This window comes from Zingiber officinale, chromosome 1A (assembly GCF_018446385.1).
Source record: "Zingiber officinale cultivar Zhangliang chromosome 1A, Zo_v1.1, whole genome shotgun sequence".
NCBI classification, from domain to species: Eukaryota; Viridiplantae; Streptophyta; class Magnoliopsida; order Zingiberales; family Zingiberaceae; genus Zingiber; species Zingiber officinale.
In genome coordinates, this window is record NC_055987.1 from 174,382,248 (window position 1) to 174,408,777 (window position 26,530).

The window sequence follows — 26,530 nt, forward strand, 5'->3', positions numbered from 1 at the left end:
ACGTACCCTACTTACTTGACTTGGTGATTCTCCCCCTTCATCGTCGCTTTCTTCTTCTGATGATCCTCCCCCTTCATCTATGCTCATCTCTGAGCTTGAGTCATCTACGGGAAGATGGTTGGCCATCAGTGCTAATCCGGAGAAGGCTTCGATGTCTGATTCGGAAGAAGATGAATCTGACCAAGTCGCCTTCAGATTCTTGTACTTGGAAGATTCTGGTTTCTTGTATTTTGTCTTTTTCTTCTCTTTCTCCTTTTTCTTTAATTTTGGACAGTCATTCTTGATGTGTCCTTCTTCGTTGCAGTTGTAGCAACGAACTATTCTTCTCTTTCGCTCATGCCTCTGTGTTTGCGATCTAAATTTATTAGAATTAAAAAACTTATTAAAACGCTTTACCAGTAGTGCCGCTTTCGATTGGTCGATCGAGGTTTCAGAGTCAGAATCGTTTGTTCTTGTCTTTAAGGTAATGTTCTGACTTGCTTTCTCTACTTCATTGGGCTCTGTAACTCGAGATTCGTGAAGTTCAAAAGTAGAAAATAAATTTTCTAAAGTACTTACCTCGAAGTCCTTAGAAATGTAGTACGCATCTACTAAGGACGCACATTCTGGAGTTCTTGGGAAAGCGTTGAGCGCGTACCGAATCGAGTCCCGGTTCGTTACTTCTTCTCCAAGGTTGCTTAGTTGAGTTATTAACTCCTTAATCCTTGCTTGGAGTTGCGCTACCTTCTCGGTTTGGTGCATCTGAAGGTTCGTTAACTGGGTTCGGAGGATGTCATGTCTCGCTAGCTTAGCTTCCGAGGTACCTTCATGAAGCTCCAGGAATTTTTCCCAGAGGTCTTTCGCGGAGTCGTAGCTTCCGATCCGACTTACCTCTTATGGTGGTAGCACGTTAAGCAGGTGGAACTCTGCCTTTCCGTTGGCGACAAATTCAGCTTGCTCCACTGATGCTCTTCTTTGTCTTTCAGAACTTCAAAACCATATTTCATAGTTAGTAAAATATCGAAGTCGGTTTTAAAGAATACCTCCATCCGGCGTTTCCACGTCGCGAAGTCTCCGTCAAACTTTGGGGGGATGAATATTCGCTCCGGCCATTGTCTTGATCGTTGTGCTTCAGTCGGCGGTTAGTCCTTCTGAGGCGGTCCGGTTCTGATACCAATTGTTAGTGCAGCGGAGGCGGGCAAGAGGGGGTGAATTGCCTGAAAAAAATAAAGTATACCCTCCTCGTGCTTTCAACTCAAAAATGCAATAGTAAAATAATAACAGATAAATTAACAGAAACGAAAAAGAGACTCAGCTATTTACTTGGTTACAACCAAGAAGGTTGTTAATCCAAGGCAGTAAGAAAAAGCGCACTGAAGAATCTCCTTCTCTGAAGGCGGGGAAGCCTTTTACACTTTGGAAGCTTAGAACTATTGCTAGGAAAGACTACACAGTTGATTGCTTGAGTTGTTGTTTATTTCCTAGCTCCAGGGGCCTTTATATAGCTCCTAGAAAGTCTATCCCGAGGGTCCAAGACGCCTCCAATAAGGTTTAAGGCGCCTCCAGCTCGGTGAGTGGATAAAATTCTATCCTGTGCTCGAACGGTCAGTTTGACTAGTTTGGAGGCGCCTCCAACAGTGTTGAAGGGGCCTCTATTGTTGAAGGCGCCTTCAACACTTGTTGACGGCACCTCCAATGTGGAGGACTGCGCAGGCGCCTCCAGCACTTCCTTTAAGGCGCCTACAACTTGCTCTTTAGCTCCTTTTGACTTTGTTTCAGCTTCCGATGCTCCGATAACTTGGGTGATTGCGGCCAACCGGAATAGAGCTCACCCGAACCCAATTCCCAGCCTTTTCCTCAAGCAGTCTTCCTCCCCGGCTTAACGTCCCTCGAACGTCGTGCACGTTCTTCTCGCCCACCGGTGTACTCTTCAGCAGCTCTCTCGTCCTTCGGACGCACCGAGCCCGTCGGCTCCATTCCCGTGCCGTCCTTCTCGCTAGCTGCGTCTTCCGCTCGACTTCCTGCGCTCCTAAGCTCCTGCACACTCAGACACAGGGATCAAACACAAAACATGACCTAACCAACTTGGTTGATCACATCAAAACATCCACAGTGATCCAACACAACTCACATATAGCCCGAGTGGGAGATTATTGGATATAATTATATCTATTAGGTGGGCTTATTTGTAAGTTATACACGTGAATACGATCTTAACCCTTTAAAGTGATCTAAGTTATGTCTAGTGGGTTTCGGATAATTGAATGTGGATCTCATATGTGTAGAACCTATAGTCCCGCATCTATTATCATCTATTTGCTGATAATAGATGTTCAGTATATATATGGACTTATAGTCCCACATCTATAATTATCTATGGGCTGATAATAGATGTGTACTATATAATGGGTTGGTCCCCAGAGGATTAAGGCATCTTTGAGACGTCTCTTCGTTCCCTGTTGACGAAGAGGATTCGGCGCCATCAATCATAACTCCTCCGGAAGGCCAACCTCCTTCTTCTTCTTCCGTAGGATTGTTGGATCGACAAGCTCTACACGAAAAATAATGACAATTTTTATTTTGATTGTCTAGAATTCATGTGGCTTAAATTTTTTCAAGAACTATCAGTTGATCCTTTGTGGGGCAGCAGCTCGTTGGAAAGGAAGTTAGAGTCTCTATATCATTTCAAACTTTGCTCGAGCTTCCTGGAAATCCATTAAAATTTTAAAACGAGCGATCGGAAATTAATTAACCAAAGTAGCTTTGATGAGAATTATCAAGGAAATTAAAGCACTTTGGCATTATCTCTAACAAGAAGCAAAGAGAAATTAATTATCATCATCATCGAGTGAGTACATGTCGTCTAACAAGAATAATAACAGCACAACATCGATCAACACGTAAAAAAAGCATGGAGCTAGCACGCACACAGTATAGAGGATGAGAAGCATGAAGCAGAATGATTTAAATCCTTAAGCCATTGCAGCACCGATAAACAGGGAAACTCCAATTCTGACCAAAAGCCCGATCGTCCCGCCGGTGCACCCACTGTCATACGGCGAGTTGTCCACCAGCGGATGGCCGGTGAAGCCGAACACTGGAGTCGCCCCGTCCACCGTGTGCTGCTCCGGCAGTCCTGAACCGTATGCTGTATTGACAGACCCTGCCCCTGCCCCGGCCGGCTGCCCGAAGGGAAGGTTCTTGTCGTTCCCGCCGATGGGCTGCGCAAAGGGAGGCAGGACGGGAGAGAGCCCTGGAGATCCCGGGAGGCCGCAATTCTGGTTGGCGCGCACGTCCTGACTCGCCTTCCACGCCAGCTCACCATCCTTATCGCGTATGCGCATATCACCCTGGTCGACCAGCTCCAGCGTGGAAAGGTAGTTGTCGCCGGCGGACTGCGCGCCGGTGTCCCACACGGGCTTGCTACCGTCGAACACCTGCAGTCCGTACGCGGTGAACACCACCGAGCACGTATTCTCAGAGCTCACCGGACCGCACATCGACTCCCACATGCTGTGCCCCGTGCTGGTTTCCACCACCTGGATGTAGCAGAAATCATTCCCGAAGCCGCCGGCACCAGGGGCGGTCTCACGGCGGAGGAGAGACGCAGTGTACTTGCCGGAAGGGGAGGTGAGAAAGGGAACCGTGTTCTCCGTTGGGTTAGGTGGGATACTAGCAAGGATTTGCTCCTTGGTCGTCCTCTGGATTGTTCCAGGTGCGGCGGCGACGACTGAGACAGCGGCTGTCGCAGAGGCGGTATCGGTGCTTACCTCAGTAGTCGGAACAGGGGACGGCGCGGAGGCTGTGTCGGTGCTTACCTCGGTAGCTGGGACAGGTGCCGGCACAGTGGCATCGGCGGTTACCTCGTCCTCCGTATCGGCGAGTTGCGCTGCGGATTGCAGGAGGAGAGAGGAGACGGCGAGGGAGAGAAAGAGGTAACGTAGGAAAGCCATGGCTGCAATGGTTGGGTGGAGGGCAGTGAGAAGAGTGTGGTGTGTGGTTTGGTGATGACAGCTGCGATGAGATGCATGACTGATGAGGGGAGGTAGATTTATATACCAAGCTAAGGCATGAGAATTAAGGAGAGTAGTTAATAAGCAATTGGTAGATTAGATGTAGATCTAATGGATTTGGAGAAGGTCCTCCCCTCTGTGATCTCACTATTATTGTTCTTAGTGTGTTTGGTGATTCAACTGAACCTGTTTGGCACTGGTGCGCTCGCAAGGGGAGTAGGAGAAGCACGATAAGCATATTAATTCCTACTTTTGTGCGCCAGTCAAGACTTGTGTTTTTAACAATAAAAATTCGTTGTTGTTTGTTGAAAACAAATTAAACAAACTGTATTATGTCCAAAATGCAAATATTATAATGCATCTTACAAATTTCAATCGGAGAATGGTTATAGAACATATTAAAACTGAGCACGGTGGAGTTTGGAGTTAATTATTTTCAAACACAATTATTCATATTTTTATTGACTAATAGAGGTATCGATTCTAATTTATTTAAATATTTTTATACTAAATTAAGAGAATTATTAACTAGATTTAATTATTTCTCTCAATTATATTTATTTTAGTTTTGGTTGTAAATTAAATGCCCAATTGTTAAACATGTCTTTCCCTGAACTAGACACTCACTTATATAATTTAAAAATTAGAAAAACGAAGTAAAAAAATATAATTAAAGAATTTAGTAAATTAAATAATAAAATATATTTATATTTTGGTATTTGGAGTGAGAATTATCAAATTCATATATATATATATATATATATATAAAAGTGTAACTAACGGATTGATAACTCTTAGTTAATCCAAAAATATTTACTAACATATCGGGTATTTGATGAAGCAGAGACGGATCCAAGCAAGGGTTGTCCTGGGCTATAGCCCATCCCTTCTTGGATCATTCCTTGGTTGTCTCTATTGAGCGATCACCATCCGCTAAAACGTGGGAGAGGATGAAAGGGAAAGAAGAAAAAGCAACGAAAATTTTCCGTCCTCCAATGTTCTGAAGTTTACGTTAGTTTTGCATTGCGAGGGAGAATATGAAGGGGAAAGAAGAAAAAGTAACGGAAGTTTTCCTTTCTCCGAGGTTTTGAAGTTTATGTTGAGGGAGAAGACAAAGGGAAAGCAAAAAAGCAACAAGAGTTTCCACTGGTTTGCATCGCGATGGGAAAAATGAAGGGTAAAGAAGAAAAGTTTAATTAAATATGAGTACAAATAAATTTTTGCTGGTAAAAAAAAAAATACAGATTAAATAATTAAGTATTGTAATTCAAAATGTCAAAGAAAAGTTTTGATTGATTAAGAATAATTTTAATTTATTGGTAATTAGAAAAACAATTAAAATATGAATTTAAGTTGTCAAGTAATTAAGAGTGTAAATTGTAAAAGATTTAATAATAATAAAATTAAATGATTTAAATTGATTAAATTATTTAATTAATTTAAATAATTTTAAAAATTAATTATTCGTGTTATTTAGGATTCTATTAAAATGATAAAATATTTTTTTTATGAACTCAAAAAAAATCGATAGTAGATAATTCTACACATATAAAACAAGTGTATTTATCTTTTTTTATATCTATTTTAATATCTAATTAAATTATATATATATATATATATATATATATATATATATATATATATATATATATATATATATATATATATATATATATATATATATATATATATATATATATATATATATATATATATATATTTTGTATCATTATTTTAAAAAAGGGTATACAATTGATATTAAATATGAGTTAATATTGATATGTATCTAATAAGATTAAAATGAAGGAAAAATTAAAAGTTAAACTGAGTGCTCTATAATTTTTTTAGTCAACACTTTTCATTTTAATTATTTGAGAGCAAATTATACATATTAAGATAAAGATTTTATTTAAAGTTATAGCTCAGTGTAATTTTAATTTCTAGATCCGTCCTGAAGTACATATGACTAATAAAATATCTCCATTGATGGCTTAAATTTATAAAAATATCGATTTTCTAAAATATTTCTAATATTATTTGTCGTTTATATTTCTATATTCGATGTATATATCTTGTTTAAAATTTATACTGCTAGATTGAAAATTTTAGAAAATTGAATTAGAGCAATTAAAATTACTACTTGTTTTTTTATATATGGTCGCATCCTAATATAATAAAATGATATGGTAGTTTTTATAAAATTAATAAAACTAGACTAAAAAATATTTCCATGTGATATTCAAATAAGTCAAAATTCAACCTAAAAATTATTACCAGGTTCATTGAAATATAGAGAATTATTGATTTATTTTTTATAAAATATAATAATATTAATATATATTTATTTTGAACTAATGAAATATATATACTAATATTTGTGAAATTTTTAAAAAATTAATAATGCAAATAAATAATTATCTAGTGTTTATTTTCTATTTCTCATTAAATTGTAATAAATTTGTATAGTATAACTTTAACTTTAAACGAATATAGCATAAGCGAATAATTTCCTTTCTACGTGTTAGCAATGAAATAAAAATGGAAGAAATATTTTTATTATATTCATGATATTAATTTAGATGTATATGTTTTAGATCTTTCACTTAAATTAGATATTTTACATGAAATATCAGTTATATAGTATGATGATTTACTATCATTAAATGATTCTTCTTTGCTTAATCCTTCTTTTATAGTATAAATTCTCAGGGTCATGGTGGCACAGTAAGTATTCAAGTTATCACTTAAGTACACATAGTTCGAACCACAATTACGACGTATTTGTAGAAATTTTTATAAAAATATCGAAAAGGCCGAATAACCATAAGGAAATTTTTCAGAATTTTTAAAAATTTTCTGAAATTTTGTTCGGAGACGGTATAATATAAGTTACGAGGATAAATATTATGTCACGGAAAATCTGTTTAGATTACCACATTTTAATAAGGAAAAATTGAATTTTCTTTTTCTTTTTCATTTTCCTCTCTTCACTGTTTCCTTTCCCTGACCTGCACCCCGCGTCCTAAGTACTCTCCGCCCGATTCTTCCCCCAACCCGACATTGTTTCCCTTCTTATCGGCGCCAACCACCTCTTCCTCTTCCTCAACCGATGGCAACGCGATGGTTTCTCCTCCCCTCGCATACAAAACCTCTCGCCCAAGGGTCTTGTTCTTTCTTCTCGCCACTGCCCGAAGCTTCCTCCTCTCCCTAGATTTCGATCGCGTCGTCTCCTCCTTGCGCCGATCGACATCCGCACTGCGCTACCTCTCGCTTGCCGGTCTTACTGTGCCCTAGCTGCAGTCGCTCGTGCCCTAGTCTTCCTTCTTGCCGCGAGCCACAGTGCCGAGCGCCTCCCCTTTGATCTAGATCGCCAACCCCGCTGACCTCGTCGCACCTCCTCACACTGACGGTCGACCGCAACCATTCCTCTAGTGCTAGTGGATCGACGCCAAACCCTAGTTCTTCCCCATCTCTGCTCTGATCAACGCAGTGGATTGTGGTCATGGTGATCTTGAAGGTAGGCGATTAATTAGGTTGTTGGTTGGATTAGTGATCTTCTGAACTCACTTTGAACTGAACAGTAGGGAAGAAATTCAACAAGGTTGTCTTTTGTGGATCCAAAATTCTGTTCTGTGGGGTCTTCGTTTGGTTCCGGCAGCACTCCAATCAGCAGCTCCCCTTGTTCCAGCATCAAGAGGGACTATGAATTGAGGTAAGGTTCGGGTTTCAGAAATTTCTTGCTGTAATTTAGTTGTCTGGACTGATTCTAAGAGGAATGGACGTTTGGTTGTTCCGTAGGTAGCTATCGACAGAAGCTTTAGAGCAGTGAGGTAAGGTGTAAGAACTTGTTCTTTGTTGTAGGTGAATTATACTAGATGAATTAGGTTTGTGGGTAGATTTATTTAGGTTTGGATTATTAATCTAATGGGTTGATTGGGGATTAGGTAACTAATCCTAATTAACCGTTGGATTTAATTTAGGTAGATTGAGGTTTATGGTTTAGGGTTTTTCCCTAAATTATTCTTAAGGATTTTTATTTAACTATTCATTTGAGTTGTAGCTAAATAAAAATGTATATATACTGGTGACACAAGACTTTGACGCGAGACAAGCATCTCGACGTAGGATTTGGACCGGATTGGACCTTTCTTTTGGAGGCGGGTACCTTGACTTATCTATTTTGATATGTCATATTGATATGCTCAGTAATAGTTAACAAATAGTAATATTTATGTTCATTTTTGCATCGATATGTCATTATCTATTACCTAAGCATGCTGTATTTATTTCTTGTTATTGCATTCATGTTCCTTTGATTATATATGACCTTAAGGTAATGACATACCATGTCTTATTATGTTCAGGACATTAATTTATTTTACCATACCTGACCGGTGTATCTAGATCATATTATTTGATCCATATATTGTTGGTACACATTTTGGTAGAGATAGATATGATCAGAATATTTCCATGCTTAGTGGCATGCATCATCTCGCATGATTGCATGTTGTGCGATTGTTGGCTTCATTATTGTTGAGCACATCGCCAGTTACATGGATTTGCACACACAACTACTCATGGGTTAGTGGTTTTTATCAGGCAGGATGTGTTGCAGTAGGTTGCTCTGTCAAGGGCTCCGTTGGTCCACTAATGGGTAGTGTGACGCAGTGTTGTAGCAGGACAAGGATCCCTCCTCTGGACTGGCTCAGGGAGATGAGAGCATTGTGCTCCTCCACTTATGATTTGGGGTAAGGAGGATAGGTGTACTCCGACAACATCCCATCCACTCGGTCACCCATCAAGAGCAGTGATGGTAGAGTGCACGGTTGTCACAGCCCTACCCACTCGGTCTCACCATCGTGTGTGAGACGACTGACTGGCAGTAGGGGTGACCAGGACTTTTATTGGCATCATACGCAGTGATGCATTTATTACTTGTGTTTGTTGCACTTATTTGCTGCATATTTGGTGGATGCATATGTTTGACATGCATACAAGGTTTTTGATACTCTCGGTCTGACGACCATGTTATCCATACACCAGGTCCTGGTTAGTACAGATACTCCCGATTTCTTTCAGTTTGCATTTATCATTCTTATATCAGGAGATTATAAGCATAATTAGTGTTATTTGTTATTTATTTTTTACTATGCATGTCAGTAGTTACCCGCTGAGGAGTTGACTCACCCCATTGATATTATTATTTCAGGTTGAGATTGTCCGGAGATCTCCAGTCGCTAGTCCCCCTGTAGATCGCAAGGATGTTTGTTTTGTTTTTTCTTATTATACTATCTAGACTGTGTTTTAGACTTGTTCTGGTTTTGACACTTGGATCTTGTATGATCTTTTATTACCGTTGCGTTTTATTTGGATATGTTCTGCTACATGCCTGCCTGGACGGCAGAAGAGGTGAGTTGATTTTATTTGCGTCATTGTGATTTGAGTTTTATGGGTGTAGTTGAGTAGGAATATGATTTGAGTTTTATGAGTGTAGTGGAGTAGGATATTTGAGATGTTTTTCTTATCGTTGCTTATGTTTGTTTTCTTTACTATTAAACTGTATGGATGTTTGCTTTATATATATTGTTATTGTTCCGGTCGTGTTGACCGAAGAATATGTGGCACTGAGGGCATTATAGGAAGTTTCATATTGTCACTCGTACATGGGAGATGCTGCTGAAATTTCCTCTAGCAGGGACTCCCTCGGGGCATGACATTTTTCCTCCAAATGGGGATGTAACCAAAAGGATGTTGCGCTTCTAGGCTGACCGCCGCGTGCACTTCCCGATTTATCCTGGTGGCCGGTGGAAAAATTTCATGGGGTCGGATCGATCACCCCAGAGATAGTCAATGAGATTAACTGGAATTATTATTTTTCCTTTTTTTTCTTCTTTTTATAGTACAAAACTAATAGAAATAATTTATATAATATTTACAAATATTATAGTTTAAAAATACAGATTAAAAAATAATATGGCTAAAACATAAAAAATTAGTACTAAGTAAATTAAAAGTCATAGAAGCATAACTTTTATTATGAGAATGGAAGAAATGTCTACGAGGATCTTAAGTTTCAAATAGAAATTTGAGATTTTATGACTTCTTTTTATTTCAGTAAAATAGGTAGCTAATTTAATTTTAATAATTTATGATGATGATCACAGAAGAATCAAAGTTATCACATTCTTTCTATTATATCAAAAAGATTTTAACTTATCTACTGCCAATCATTACTATAGACAAATATTTAACTCCAAAGGTAATATTTTGGATGAAAATGATCTACTTTGTCGCCTAACTCTTAGAAAATCAAAGTGTTACTTAATATTTTCGATGAAAATGATCTACTTTGTCGCCTAACTCTTTAAAAATCAAAGTGTTATTTAATGATTGGATGAGAGCTACTGAAATAATACAAAGAATGTAACTTATAGAGGACAAGTAGAAGATTTTGATACAAAAGAAACTACCATTATTGGAACGATCATGAAATGAAAGTGAGTAAGATAATAAAGGTTAAAAAGTTAGCAAACTATCTGATATTTGATTTTCCTATATCCCAAGAGGATATATAGTCAACTTAAAAAAGTTTAAGAACTTTTTTTTTTTTTCTAATTTATGAATTTTTTAAATTAAAATATAAACAAAATCGTTGAATCGCTGTGAATCACGAATTGAACATAATTGACCCTTTTAAACTATAAGATGTAATCATTTTTTAATGTTAAGATTCTGGGTTGAAATTTTTCAAAATGATGGTTTTCAACCATTGAACCGTTAATATTGAACCATGATAAATTTTATTTTTTCGTTCAATCTCGGACTATTTTAAACCCACATACTCACACACTTTACTAAGTCAATAGGATAATCTTGATGTTGTCATTTCTAGACTAGAAAAAGTTGAAATCATAGGTAAAACCCCAATCAAATACTGGAAAAAAGATAAGATAATTGCAAATTAAATATTATCAATCCCAACTTAATCATCAAGACACAAGACCTCAAATACACCAATTGGAAAATGGAAGAATACAAAATACATATTACTCAACTCCTGGCTTTAAAGGCAATACAACGATCTGATTCTAGGCATAGGAGTCCTACTTTCATTGCCAATAAAAGAGCATAATAAAAACGAGATCAATCTAGAATGGTGTTTAATTACAAAAGATTTAATGACAATTGTCATGAGCTTTAATCAACAAGACCTAGAGCTTGTTAGGCAAATTAAAAATATGGTTCAGCACTTACCAATGTTAACTCTCCCTTATGTGGCGTTTGGTTCTTTCTTAGGAATCAGAATGAGAATAAGTATCATAGTATTGTGGAATAAGAATGAGTATGAGCTTGGGGTATCATTCTTAAAAATAATGTTTGGTTAGTTGAATATTTTCAATCGGAATGAACCTAAATTTTCTTTTTTACACTTAGAGGAAAATAAGAAAAAAAAATTAGATAAGAGAGAAAGTTGAATGTGAGAGAACCATATGATGAGAGAGAATGATGAGAGAGAAAGTGTGATGAGAGAGAAAGTGTAATGGGAAAAAATAAAGAGAGGAAAAGTGTGATGAGAGAAATTGAGGAGAGAGGGCGTGATAGGAGAGATTGAGAAGAGAGAAAGTGTGTTGAGAGAGAAAAAGTAATGAGAAAAAAATGGAGAGAGAGAAAGTGTAATAAGAGAAAATGAGAGATTGAGGAAAGAGAAAGTGTGATGAGAAAAATGAAGAGAGAGAAAGTATGATGAGAGAAAATGAGGAGAGAGAGTGTGATGGAAGAGAATAAAGAGAGAGAAAGTGTGATGAGAAAAAACATGGAGAAAGAGTATGGTAAGAGAGATTGAGGAGAGAAAAATTATGATGAGAAAAATGAGGAGAGAATGAAGAGAGAGAAAATAAGGAGAGAGAGTGTGTGTGATGGGAAAGAATACAAAGAGAAAATGATAGAGAATGTGTGATAAGAGAGAATAAGAAGAGAGAAAGTATATTGAGAGAGAAAGTGTGATGATAGAATGAGGAAAGAGAAAGTATGATGAGAGAGAACAAAGAGAAAGAGAGTGAAATGAAAGAAGAATTAAACAAATATACTAAGGGTATTTTCGTCCAAAACTTAATTCTTATTGTCATTCCATCAAAACCCAAAAGAGAGGGTGGGTTTCATCCATACCCAAATTTTTGGGTTTCATTATAAAATCTTGATTCCATTCCTATCAACCAAACATAAGATTTGGAAATGAATCCATTCCCTCATTTCCAAACCCCTAAACCAAATGTCACCTTAGATTCAAACTATTTAGTTATAGAAACAGATGGTTGTGAAACTGACTAGGGTGGAGCTTTGTTTAGTAAACCCTTTAAGTATGACTCAAAAAATGTATAGCAACTTTGCTGATATGCTTTAGGAAAATATAAATAAAAATGTCATCTTACTCCTCTTGACTATGAATTATTAGCAATCATTTACTATCTCAAAGCCTTTTGTGCTTTTTATCTGCAGTAAACCAGAAATTACTCTGAGAACATATTGTGAAGTTATAGTAAAATATCGTCAGCAAACAAAAGATACTCGAAAAGAACTTGGATCCAAAAGATGGATCAAATTCATTGATGATATTCTTCACAAAGGATTACACATTAAATGAGAACATATTAAAGGAACTGATAATTCCTTAGCTGATACATTATTCCATTTACTCAATTGATTTCTTTTTAGGATGGATAAATAAAAGAAAGTTCGTACTTATGGTTTCCACACAATGAAATTCGGCATACATGAACTTCCCCAATTCACTAAAAAAGAGGATACTTTTCAGTTCTCTGTAAGAACTCAACTTAATCCAATACAACAATGTCTGATTGACAATATTTGGAACATACCTACTTCTTCAGACATATCTAGTCAGAAAATTGCCATTATTAATGCTCTATCAAATTACTTCTTGACCATCTTACAAAAACCATTGGGGGAAAAGTTCTCTTGTTATACTATTCTGTCTGGTCCTTATGCTGGCCTATATGCCAATTGGGATGAAGTAAAAGTACTTCTCCCAGAAGAAAATAAGCCTTCTTATAAAGGCTTTTACTCAATAGAAGAATCATATGATCTCTTGAGAACTACTGTGGGCCCTAACTTTATTATAATCCCATTACTTCAAACATATGGCAAAATCCAAGAAGATAAAACTTACTTGATGTCAGCAGCTACACTTCCTCCTAGATTGGATACAAACTTATTATCGATTCTATAAAAATCGATGACTTACCAATCACTCGAAGTACTTCAAGCTACAAAAGGAAGAAAAGATACTTTATTCTCAGTAAATACTTTGCCAGAGGATGTAAAAACTTACATCCAAAGCTTTGGTAATACTTCTACTTTCAAACATTTTCTAGAGTTAGAAGAAGCACTTAACTTGTTTCATCAAAATTCAACACCAAGCATTACAATCACTTATGAAGAAGAATATACATACAAAATTACTTGTACTAAAGCTTTTCCATAGTGTTCTAAATAGGACTTGATCGACTTAGGCTACAGATGTCAGCTACTTTACTCCTTCCGAAAAGCAAATATTCATTATGAAAAGCTTCAACAAAAGAATTACCGTGGCCGAATTATTACATCATTTACTTTAATGACTTATGGTTTTCTACAACAACTATGGGTACATGACTTAGATTCTTTACAAGATTTTTCAAAATTACTTGAAAAAATATTAAAACATTTCTTGAAGAAAAAGAAACTTTTGTCTTATATACTTTTGCTAGTTCTCCTCCAGAATGGAGACCCTCATGTTCTGAACCTGCCAAACACTTAATTAGGCTGGGCGTACAAGTCCTTTAATGTTCAATTACTTTCATTTGAAAATTATCCTTCAAATACTGACAAAGAATGAGTTTCTTCAAAAATAATAGAAGAACAACTTAAACATTGAAGAGCCTCTCTTTAAGGTAGTTCTTGGCTCCAAGATCCTTATCAAGATCATATTGAGTATACTTTGGCCAGTGGAGCATTCATAGAAAAGATCTATTGGCCAAAAATATTTGGCACAGACTTTTTCCCATTCATGTACTCTACTCAACATGCAAACCTCTGCCAATTTTACCAAAAGAAAAAATTTAGCTTGGTTTGAAAAACAGAAGACAAAAATACCATCAGCGGCCTCTACCTCCACTATACCGCACTCCATGGGCTCAGTTGAGGAGGCTAATTTAATCAATATGATGGAAAGCTTACGGAAGCAATAACAACAACAAGAAGAAAACGTAAGCAATGGCATCAGCAAGCACTTCTTGAATAAAGACGTCATGCATGACGAACCAAACCACTCACCACCAGTCTGACTCAACATCCAGAATACTCTTCTCCCTTCTATAAAAACCTCCTTCCTCCCATATTCAAAGGCAAGCAACCAACTACCAGTGAAGCAATGCTCTCCTAAGCTCTCCCAAGTTCTCTTTCTTCTATTCTTCTCTCTCTCCGACTGTATAGGCTCTACTCATCTTGTAAGTAGTAGTACTCAAGTTTCCTATATCTCCTTTGCTTAAAGTAGTAGTGTAACTACATGTAAGTTATTATAAATTTTACTATGTTTGTGTGCTCTCTTTTTATGGTTGAATAAAGAGATTAACTCTAAGCCTTCGGGCTTTGTTTTCTGCTTCTCTTAATTAAAAGTCCTCGGTCCTTTTTAGAGTATACCTTTCTAGAAACATAACTAGCTAAAAGAGAAGACGAAATTGTAGCCTGTAGCTATGTAAAACTTGTGCAAGCTAAGTAAGGCAATCAGCGGATGACTATCATAAGATCTGAAGAAAGCCAGGATAAGAAGCCATAGAACTACTAAACCATTCTAGAGACTCTCTACTAAGTGAGGCTCACTGGTGAGATTGAGAGAATAGAAACAAACACCCGTATGGTTTAGAGTTTCCTTCCAACAGCAGAGCAACCTCTTTGCAACATAACTTAAGGCATTAACTTGAGACCTTAAAAGTTTGACATTGAAGTATAAATTGACGTTTAACATTAAATTTAAGGAAAATTGTGGTATCATAGCCCATATGATTTTTGGCTATAGAAACTTTTGTATGACTACTAGAAAACTAGATTATTTAGATTTTGCTATCCAACCAAGAACTGTAGTAACTTTAGATAATAACAAACATACGTGTTATATTAGAAGCAAATTACTGGTGCATACTTTACACTCTGACCAAGCACATCTTAACTCTGTAACTGACTTACTCTTAAGTCTAGGGTTAGCAGTAGAATCCCACTGCCAACTACTCGAACTAAAAATAGAAATTGTCCTTACTAATCAACTTCAATAGCAAAAACTTTTAGTAGAATTCTTACACAATCAAGATTACATAAAAGTCTCCCAAATTTTACTTACAAAAGTACCAGTTAAAGAAAACTAAAACTTAGAATCTGACTCTAAACAAGTACTACTTTAATCAAAAGAATTAATTGTAAGCAACAAAACTCAATTATATGACAAACTAGATACTCTACAACAATTACTAGAAGAATTGAAATATAAATGAACAAACTAAAATATGAAAATTCACATTATGAGGAAGCTGTAGAAACACTTCTCTACCACAAAAGATGACGAATATTATCATCTTGAACTTCCTAAAAAAGGGGATCAAATATAGGTCCAACAAAACAATACGATTATAACTCTTGTCACTTCCCTTCATTATCACTTACCTTTAATTGAAACAAAACTGTTACAGTTAGAATAACATACTTCTAGAAAATTTTATTCTAGTGATATCAAAGATGCTTTTACTAATATTACTAAAGATTTAAATCAGTTATCCTTAGGAAACCCACTTCCTAAAACTCCACCAGCGAGACAGTAAACGATTGCTAATAATTCATAGTCAAGAGAAGTAAGATGACATTTTTCTTTATATTTCTCTGAAGCATATCGCCAAAGTTGCTCTGCATTTTTTGAGTCATACTTAGAGAGTCAGATTGTTGTATTGCTTTTAAAGCCAGGAGTTGAGTAATATGCATTTTACATTCCTCCATTTCCCAATTAGTGTATTTGAGGTCTTGCTCCTTGATGGTTATGTTAGGATTGATAATATTTAATTTACAATACACCTTATCTTTTTCCCAGTATTTGGTTGGATTTTCACCTATGATTTCTATTTTTTCTAGTCTAGAAATGACAGCTTCAAGATTATCTTGTTAACTTAGTAAAGTGTATAAGTATGTGACTTTAAAATAGTCCTGATAATAAGTATCTACGTCTGAGTCAGAATTCCAAAACTCAGCAAGGGATAAGTCATCATTTGGGCTTTCGCTAAGTATATCTAGTTTTCCTGTAGGGATATATTAACTGTGGGTTTTTTGGTTTTACATTGATTGGGTATCAGACAGGGACAAGCATTAGACATAGGGTTGTAAGAAATAGGCGGTGGAGGGGTTCCACCATGTTGGCCAGCACTAACCTCAAATGGGTAGGCGGAAAGGATAGGGGAAGTAATCGGCGTAGAGAGAAAAATCACATAATCCTTAGTAAGTAAAAGAGCACGTTTTGGAGAAATAATGAAATTAAGACCTAAAATAAGAGAAATTGATTTATGAGGCATCGGACGAGCCTAAAGTTGAGAAAGGGTAAGGGGGTTACTGAAAACACCAGAATTGGTATAGAAGCGTAGATGAACATTTTTCACAAACTAATGGCAACTAAGTTGTTGGTAGTCGAATTGGGTACTTAACAACGGTGTATTAGTAGTTTTAATCAAAGATGGAGGGATAAAAGAGGTGAGTAAGACTTTATCAATAGTAGAAATAGTAGCACAACTATCTAAGAAGGCATGTAATGTAAGTTCATGTCCTTGAATATTCAACGTACACTGTACGCGAATATCAAGACACAAATAAATAAATAAATAATAATAATAATAATAATAATAATAATAATAATAATAATAATAATATAAATAATAATAATAATGGGTAGTGACCACAAATCCATCCTACAAAAATAATGTGCAACTTGCATTGATGACAGTTAACAACTACTTGCACCTCCTCTAGAGACCTACAACCTATGTTAGGAATGATGTATGGTGAGGTATGAAGGTGCAGGGAGCACTAGATAATCGAATATAATTTTAATATTGGTAAAGATTCAAAGTTAAGGTTAATTGTTGTAAAACCCGAAAAATTCCCGAATTTATTTTAGAAATATCCTATGATTTCTCTAGATTTTTAGGATATTTTTACATAATTTTTGGAGTACCGGAAGTAGCAAAAACAAATAAGTCGCAAAATAGCTTAGGCGGGAATCGAACCCGAGACCTATGGTTTAAGGGATAATGCTAGTAACCAGTTGAACCCAGCAGGGCTGTGCTGAAAGAGAAGGGAAACATTTATATTTATATTTGAGTTGGGCCTAGTTACCCACTTAATATAAATATAAACTTAAGTTGGGGTTGGGTTATATTATTTTGGTTCGGCACATCCTTCTCCACCGAAACCCTCCCAACACCACCGCCGCTTCTTCCTTCTTCCCCTCTTCCTCACGCACGGCACACCAAGCCAAGGGTCAAGGGAACATCTTCCGGCGACGACTCCAACACGAAAAAGGTTCTTCTCCGCGAGAGGAACGCGAAGACGCGAGCGGATCGTCGAGAAGATCATCTCCACCGGAATCCTAGCGAATAGAATCGTAAGAAATTACGAACAGGAGGTAAGAAACCCCTCACCTGCAGTATAATTGCTCTCGCTTGTTAGTTTTGGCGTTAGTTCAGTAGTTCTACAGTTTTCAGTTTTAGGGTGTGCTTGTAGTGCACACCAAGTATTCGGTAGAATGCCCAGTTCAGAAGGATGCACCAGTAGGCATCCTAACAGCATGTAAAATGTATTAGAAACATTTTATTCAGCTTATTATCAGTTATTACAGCTATATGGATCAGATATCCATTGGGTGGGCTCCCACAGTAGCCTCTAGGTTCAGATAACCTAGCTCTAGGTTCAGATAACCTAGAACAGCAAAGTAAAATAAAACAGTATTCAGTATTTTACTTTTATTCAGATGGCACTGTGCTTGGATCAGATATCCATGGGCTGGACTCCCACAGTCGTCCCTAGGTTCAGATAACCTAGTAACCCTGCTGAATTCGAAACTTGCAATCCCGGGTCTAGTAGGGATGCGCGCACAGTAAGCACAGTTGCCAGGGCCCCAGCAGCATGTTTAGTATTTTCATCTATTATTATATATAGTTTTCCAAATATGTAATCAGGGATGGAAACACTAACTTAGTTTCAGTTTCAGTTAAATTATCTCAGTTAAGTTTCATGATTTGAGTTCATGACCAATTAGATGTATATGCATGACCAGTTCAGTATTCATGCTTAGTTTTAGATACAGTATGCTATGCTCCGCTTGTTTGTATGCCATGATCAGTTCAGTACATGTTTGTATGCCATGCCATGTTGTCATGCTCAGTTCAGTTTTCAAACAGCATGTTTTAAAAATATAATCGCATTGTTGCATGTTTTTGTGAGATAGATGGTTTCTTACTAAGCTTCTTAGCTTACAGATGCTACTTTTCTTATACTGCAGATACCGGTAAAAGAAAAGTGGACTAGCGGAGGCTGGAGGGCGATGCTACGATGATGTGTGTGTGCAAGGGGTCTGGAATAAAGATCCTTGGGATCTATACGCTTTTATTTCAGTTTTAGTACTTAACATGTCTAGTTTTATGACTTAGTCTTGTTACTAGGTGTTATAGCTTAGTAAACTATGTCTTGTTTAGTTTATCATGTTTAGAATGTTAGTATTTACATGCTAGAGTGGTTTTCATGTATCTAGAGCTTGTGTATGGGATTTTTGGCACGAATCAGTGCTGGAAATCAGAAATTCTGATTTCGTTTCAGACTATCAGAACCTGGATCGGTCAGCAGACCGATCCAGTGCTACTCCTCTTCCTGGATCGGTCAGCCGACCGATCCAGATGGATACAGTAGCCTACTGTATCTCCCTGGATCGGTCAGCCGACCGACCCAGCATCGAACAGTAGGCATCCCAGCGTCTCCAGGTGCCTGGATCGGTCTGCAGACCGATCCAGACACACCTGGATCGGTCTTCCGACCGATCCAGCCTCTGCTGGATCGGTCCGCAGACCGATCCAGCAGGGCACAGAATCGCGGCAGACACACCTGGATCGGTCTTCCGACCGATCCAGCCTCTGCTGGATCGGTCCGCAGACCGATCCAGCAGGGCACAGAATCGCGGCAAGTTTGATCGATCCGTGGATCGAACAGCAGCTAGCTGGGAAGTCAGCTTTGAGTTCTAGCCCAGATGGGAGGTCAAGTATCCTCCTTAGTACATATACCCCAACCGGAAAGGTCTTGAACCCTTCCTTATAACAGCATGGGTGTACCAGTTGTCAGTTTAATAGAGTCAGTTAGTGAAATTTTATTTTACCCAGTTTCCGCACAGTACAGCACAGTAGCTTCAATAGTTAATGTAGCGATCCGGCTCACAGCTTAGTTCCCAGGAGTCGGGACGTTACAGAGTGGTATCAGAGCAAGTTCCTCACTTCCTACACACACATCAGCATTGTGCCTACAGCTTCCAAGTAAGAACATCTCTCACTCAGTTTTGTTTTCAGCTTTCATATCAGTTATATGTGCTTTCATGTTTGCTCTCATGTTGGTAGTTAATTAATTCATGTTTACAGTAATAGTATTTAACATGTTACCAGTAGTTAACTATAACATGATAGCCTAGTTATATATATGTATTCTCTGCTATTTAGAAAATGGTACGAGGACGTCCGGCTAAGAAAGCATCAGCGGCTGAGCCCCAGCAAGAGGCAGGCAGTTCAGTGCCTCCCCCAGAGCAGTTAGCTGAACAGCAGCAGGAGATAGCCTCCTTAAAGGCTAACCACCAGACTACTCCCCGTCACTCCAATACTGAACCTCACGACTCCAGTAATCACGGTGGTTGTGCCAGCTCACCTGCAGTACTAATCCCAGTAACAGGGGCTAAGAGAGAAGCTTACCTTATCCAGTGGCAGAGAATTAAGCCCGAGAACTTCTCAGGCACCAGCGAACCATGGGATGCTCAGACATGGTTTAAAACACTGGAAAGCACGATGGAGCTTCTAGACTGGCCAGAGCACGAAAAGGTGAAGTGTGCCTCATTCTGTTTAACAGGAGACTCACGCATGTGGTGGGAGCGGATTAAATCGAAGTGGCCAGTAAACCAGATGACATGGGCCAACTTCGAGAAAGAATTCTTCGAGGAATTCTTTCACATGCAAGTCATGAACCGACACTATGACGAGTTTACAGAATTTCGTCAGGGCAACCTATCAATTCAGGAAGCCGTGAAGAAATTCAACAGGTTGGCCCGTCTGTGTCCAGAACTAGTCAGCACAGAGAAGGAACGAGTACGGTTGATGCTGAAGATGCTCAGACCAGAGATCGCAATGAATGTGGCTGGTGGCGTTCATAGGCCACAAACCACAGAGGAGCTAGTGAGTAGTGCTTTGATCACTGAGCACTATCAGCACAGCATCACCCAGCAGAAGCAGGTTTCCACAGAGGCCAAGGGACAAGCTGGCACAGGTACTTAGCAGAAACAACAGGGACATAACTCCAACTGGAAGGGGAAACGCAAGGCAGGCAGTGACCCAAAAGGGGGACCGGCTGGAAAACATTCCAGACATCCCAAGTGTGCTATTTGTGGGAAACATCATCCAGGAGTTTGCCGCAAGGGTACGCGAGGTTGTTTTGAATGTGGACAGGAAGGGCACATGGCTAAGCAGTGCCCGAACAAGAACAGTCTTCCTCAACCTCAGCCGATACAGTATGGAGCTCAGCCAGCGCAGCTACACCAGATGTATGCTGCCTTAGATGGTCCACAGATCAGTCAGGGCAGATTAGAAGCCCCCACAGCTAACACGAATGCCAGGATTTTCTCACTGACCAGAGAGGACGTAGCAAATGCCTCGACAGTTGTCACAGGTCAGATCAGTATTTTACAGCATAATGCAACTGTCTTATTCGATACTGGGGCAACCCACTCTTATGTATCCAGGGCGTTTGCCGAGAAATTAGCAACACCTCCAGAGTTACTCAATAGTCAGTTTCTGACAACACTACCCTCAGGAGACATTATGACATCTACGCACTGGATCAGAGCAGTGCCAGTCATTATAGCAGACAGAGAACTTTTTGGTGATCTGATAGTGCTAGAAATGACTGACTACAATGTCATCTTTGGAATGGATTTTCTGATCAAATACGGCGCTTCTATAGAGTGCCATAAACAGAAGGTCATATTCCAACCTGAAGCAGGAGTACAGTTTGAGTACGTGGGAAAACTAAAGAGAAAAGCCAGGAAGTTTCTCTCAGCACTGAAAGCACAGCAGCTAATGGATTCAGGATGCATGGGATTTTTAGCAAATGTAGTCAACACCAGCCAGGACAAGAACCAACAGCTATCAGAGGTTCGAGTCGTTTGTGACTACCCAGCAGTTTTCCCTGAAGAGCTACCAGGCTTAGCACCAGACAGGGAGATTGAATTTGAGATAGAGCTCATTCCCGGCACAAATCCAATTTCCAAGGCACCGTATCGCATGGCTCCAGCAGAACTGAAGGAACTTCAGGAGCTTCTTGACAAGGGTTTCATACGCCCTAGTCACTCACCATGGGGAGCACCTGTGTTGTTCGTGAAGAAGAAGGATGGAAGCATGCGCCTATGCATAGACTACCGTGCCTTGAACCAGGTCACAATTAAAAACAGGTACCCTCTCTCCAGGATAGATGACCTGTTTGATCAGCTAAAGGGAGCCACAGTGTTCTCTAAAATTGACCTTAGATCAGGATATCACCAGGTTAGAGTCAAGAAAGGTGATATACCTAAAACAGCTTTCAGGACCAGATACGGACATTATGAGTTCGTAGTCATGCCTTTCGGCGTGACAAATGCTCCAGCTACTTTCATGGACCTCATGAACAGAGTATTCAGAGAATACTTAGACAAGTTTGTCATCGTGTTCATCGATGACATTCTTATCTATTCAGGTACTCAGGAGGACCATGCAGAGCATCTGAAGACAGTTTTGCAGATCCTTCAGCAGAACCAGCTGTACGCCAAATTCACGAAATGTGAATTTTGGCTAGACCAGGTAGCCTTTCTCGGTCACATCATCTCCAAGGATGGTGTTATGGTAGATCCCACAAGATAGAGTAAGTAACTGGAAGAGACCTAGGAACGCCGGTGAAATCGAAGCTTTCTGGTATACTACAGAAATTCGTAGAGGACTTCTCCAGATAGCCTCCCCAGCTGACTCTCACCGGAAGAACAAGAAATTTCGGATGAGGATCATGAGAAAAATAACTAAACGGAGATTGACCGGTGCTCTATTTTAGCTATACCAGAAAACATAGACAGCTTATAGGGACGCCTCTAAATTGGGATTAGGAGCGGTACTGAAGAAGGCAAGGTGATCGCCTATGCCTCAGACAACTCAAGGATTATGAGAGGAACTATCCTACTCACGACCTTGAGCTTGCGGTGGTGGTGTTCGCTCTCAAGATTTGGAGATATTATTTGTACGGAGCTCGCAGAGTGTATGAGATCATCAAAGTCTGAAGTATTTCTTTACTCGGAAGGATCTGATATGCGACAGCACAGATGGTTCGAGCTGGTCAAGGATTATGACATAGATATCCTCTACCATCCGGGGAAAGCTAATAAGGTAGCAGACGCACTCAGCAGGAAGTCCAGTGCTACCTTATTATCTTTAGCAACTATGTCACCACCCCTAAGGAAGGAGATTACAGCTTTTAGTCTCGAGCTTATAGTCGGGCAGCTTTCCACTATGTCCTTAGCATCTACCTTGCTTGATGATATCCAGACAGCTCAGGAGCAGGATCCTGAAATCCAGAAAATCAAGCAAGGGTTAGCAGAATCAGAAAATGGAGAGTTCAGAGTGTCCGCCAGTGGGGTAGTGTACTGTGGTGACAGACTTTGTGTTCCAGATCAGGAGGAACTACGAAAACAGATTCTAGACGAGGCTCACAGGACTCCCTATGCGATGCATCCTGGTTCCACCAAAATGTATCAGGATCTAAAGAAACGATTTTGGTGGCCTGGGATGAAGCGAGATATCGCCAGATACGTCAGCATCTGTCTAACCTGTCAGAGGGTTAAGGCAGAACATCAGCGACCAGGAGGAGTTCTGCAGCCGATCCAGATTCCAGAATGGAAGTGGGAGGATATCTCTATGGACTTCATAGTGGGATTACCCAGAACCACGAATGGTTTTGATGCCATTTGGGTAATAGTCGACAGGTTGACTAAATTAGCCCACTTCTTAGCCATTAGAATATCCTATTCCATGGAGCAGCTAGCTCAGCTGTATCTCAAGGAGGTAGTCAGGCTGCATGGAGTCCCACGAACCATTATATCAGACAAAGACAGCAGATTTACATCACACTTCTGGAAGTGTGCACCCAGTTAAAATTCAGCACAGCTTTCCATCCTCAGACAGATGGTCAGACGGAGCGAGTAAATCAGGTACTCGAAGATATGCTCCGGGCTTGTGCCCTAGATTTCAAGGGAAGTTGGTGCAAATATCTGAGTCTAGCAGAATTTGCATACAACAACAGTTATCAGGCCACTATCGGCATGGCACCTTATGAGGCACTCTATGGGCGGAGGTGCAGATCACCAATTTGCTGGTATGAGAGTGGTGAGCAGAAGGAACTAGAGTTTCAGCAGGATCTAGTAGCGGATACCACAGCCCATCACAGATTCGCGGAGGATAGAGACAAGACCAGCCGTCGGAAGAGCTATCTTGATACAGCCATGAGACCCCTAGAGTTTTCGTTGGGGATACGTTTTCCTCGAGCAGCTCCTATGAAGGGAGTCATGCGTTTTGGGAAGAAGGGCAAGCTAGCTCCCGGATATGTGGGACCATACCTTATCACGAAAAGAGTGGGCAAGGTAGCATATGAGCTAGAGCTACCTCAGGAGATGTCACTGTCCACAACGTATTTCATGTCTCCATCCTGAAGAAGCATATTCCAGACGCCACCCAGTGATTGAGCCCCAGATCGTTCCAGATGATACTGGCTCGGATGCACCTCTGGATCGGTCGGGAGACCGATCAATGAGCCTCCGTGCTTCAGCTGCGTTCTGTTCGCATCTGGAGGACCGACCGATGCAGAAGTACCCAGAATTGTTTTAAGTTCGGGGACGAACTTTTTATAAGGTATGGGGGATTGTAAAGCCCGAAAAATTCCCGAATTTATTTTAGAAATATCCTATGATTTCTCTAGATTTTTAGGATATTTTTACATAATTTTTGGAGTACCGGAAGTAGCAAAAACAAATAAGTTGCAAAATAGCTTAGGCGGGAATCGAACCCGAGACCTATGGTTTAAGGGATAATGCTAGTAACCAGTTGAACCCAGTAGGACCGTGCTGAAAGTGAAGGGAAACATTTATATTTATATTTGAGTTGGGCCTAGTTACCCACTTAATATAAATATAAACTTAAGTTGGGGTTGGGTTATATTATTTTGGTTCGGCACATCCTTCTCCACCGAAACACTCCCAACACCACCGCCGCTTCTTCCTTCTTCCCCTCTTCCTCACGCACGACACACCAAGCCAAGGGTCAAGGGAACATCTTCCGGCGACGACTCCAACACGAAAAAGGTTCTACTCCGTGAGAGGAACGCGAACACGCGAGCGGATCGTCGAGAAGATCATCTCCACCGGAATCCTAGCGAATAGAATCGTAAGAAATTACGAACAGGAGGTAAGAAACCCCTCACCTGCAGTATAATTGCTCTCTCTTATTAGTTTTGGCGTTAGTTCAGTAGTTCTACAGTTTTCAGTTTTAGGGTGTGCTTGTAGTGCACACCAAGTATTCGATAGAATGCCCAGTTCAGAAGGATGCACCAGTAGGCGTCCTAACAGCATGTAAAATGTATTAGAAATATTTTATTCAGCTTATTATCAGTTATTACAGCTATATGGATCAGATATCCATTGGGTGGGCTCCCACAGTAGCCTCTAGGTTCAGATAACCTAGCTCTAGGTTCAGATAACCTAGAACAACAAAGTAAAATAAAACAGTATTCAGTATTTTACTTTTATTCAGATGGCACTGTGCTTGGCTCAGATATCCATGGGCTGGACTCCCACAGTCGTCCCTAGGTTCAGATAACCTAGTAACCCTGCTGGATTCAGAACTTGCAATCCCGGGTCTCGTAGGGATGCGCGCACAGTAAGCACAGTTGCCAGGGCCCCAGCATCATGTTTAGTATTTTCATCTATTATTATATATAGTTTTCCAAATATGTAATCAGGGATGGAAACACTAACTTAGTTTCAGTTTCAGTTAAATTATCTCAGTTACGTTTCATGATTTGAGTTCATGACCAGTTAGATGTATATGCATGACCAGTTCAGTATTCATGCTTAGTTTTAGATACAGTATGCTATACTCCGCTTGTTTGTATGCCATGATCAGTTCAGTACATGTTTGTATGTCATGCCATGTTGCCATGCTCAGTTCAGTTTTCAAACAGCATGTTTTAAAAACATAATCGCATTGTTGCATGTTTTTGTGAGATAGATGGTTTCTTACTAAGCTTCTTAGCTTACAGATGCTACTTTTCTTATACTGCAGATACCGGTAAAAGAAAAGTGGACTAGCGGAGGCTGGAGGGCGATGCTACGATGATGTGTGTGTGCAAGGGGTCTGGAATAAAGATCCTTGGGATCTATACGCTTTTATTTCAGTTTTAGTACTTAACATGTCTAGTTTTATGACTTAGTCTTGTTACTAGGTGTTATAGCTTAGTAAACTATGTCTTGTTTAGTTTATCATGTTTAGAATGTTAGTATTTACATGCTAGAGTGGTTTTCATGTATCTAGAGCTTGTGTATGAGATTTTTGGCATGAATCAGTGTTGGAAATCAGAAATTCTGATTCCGTTTCAGACTATCAGAACCTGGATCGGTCAGCAGACCGATCCAGTGCTACTCCTCTTCCTGGATCGGTCAGCCGACCGATCCAGATGGATACAGTAGCCTACTGTATCTCCCTGGATCGGTCAACCGACCGACCCAGCATCGAACAGTAGGCATCCCAGCGTCTCCAGGTGCCTGGATCGATCTGCAGACCGATCCAGACACACCTGGATCAGTCTTCCGACCGATCCAGCCTCTGCTGGATCGGTCTGCAGACCGATCCAGCCTCTGCTGGATCGGTCTGCAGACCGATCCAGCAGGGCACAGAATCGCGGCAGACACACCTGGATCGGTCCGCAGACCGATCCAGCAGGGCACAGAATCGCGACAAGTTTGATCGATCCGTGGATCGAATAGCAGCTAGCTGGGAAGTCAGCTTTGAGTTCTAGCCCAGATGGGAGGTCAAGTATCCTCCTTAGTACATATACCCCAACCGGAAAGGTCTTGAACCCTTCCTTATAACAGCATGGGTGTACCAGTTGTCAGTTTAATAGAGTCAGTTAGTGAA

At 39.5% G+C, this 26,530-nt stretch overlaps 1 protein-coding gene across 1 annotated transcript; it reads right to left on the reverse strand.

Annotated features, from left to right (window-relative positions):
- Positions 1 to 2,792: 2,792 nt before the first annotated feature.
- Positions 2,793 to 3,994, reverse strand: LOC122012541. Its single transcript, XM_042569115.1, has one exon. The coding sequence runs from the start codon at positions 3,930 to 3,932 to the stop codon at positions 2,952 to 2,954; it is 981 nt and encodes a 326-aa protein (XP_042425049.1). The 5' UTR covers positions 3,933 to 3,994; the 3' UTR covers positions 2,793 to 2,951.
- Between the last annotated feature and the right edge of the window lie 22,536 nt (positions 3,995 to 26,530).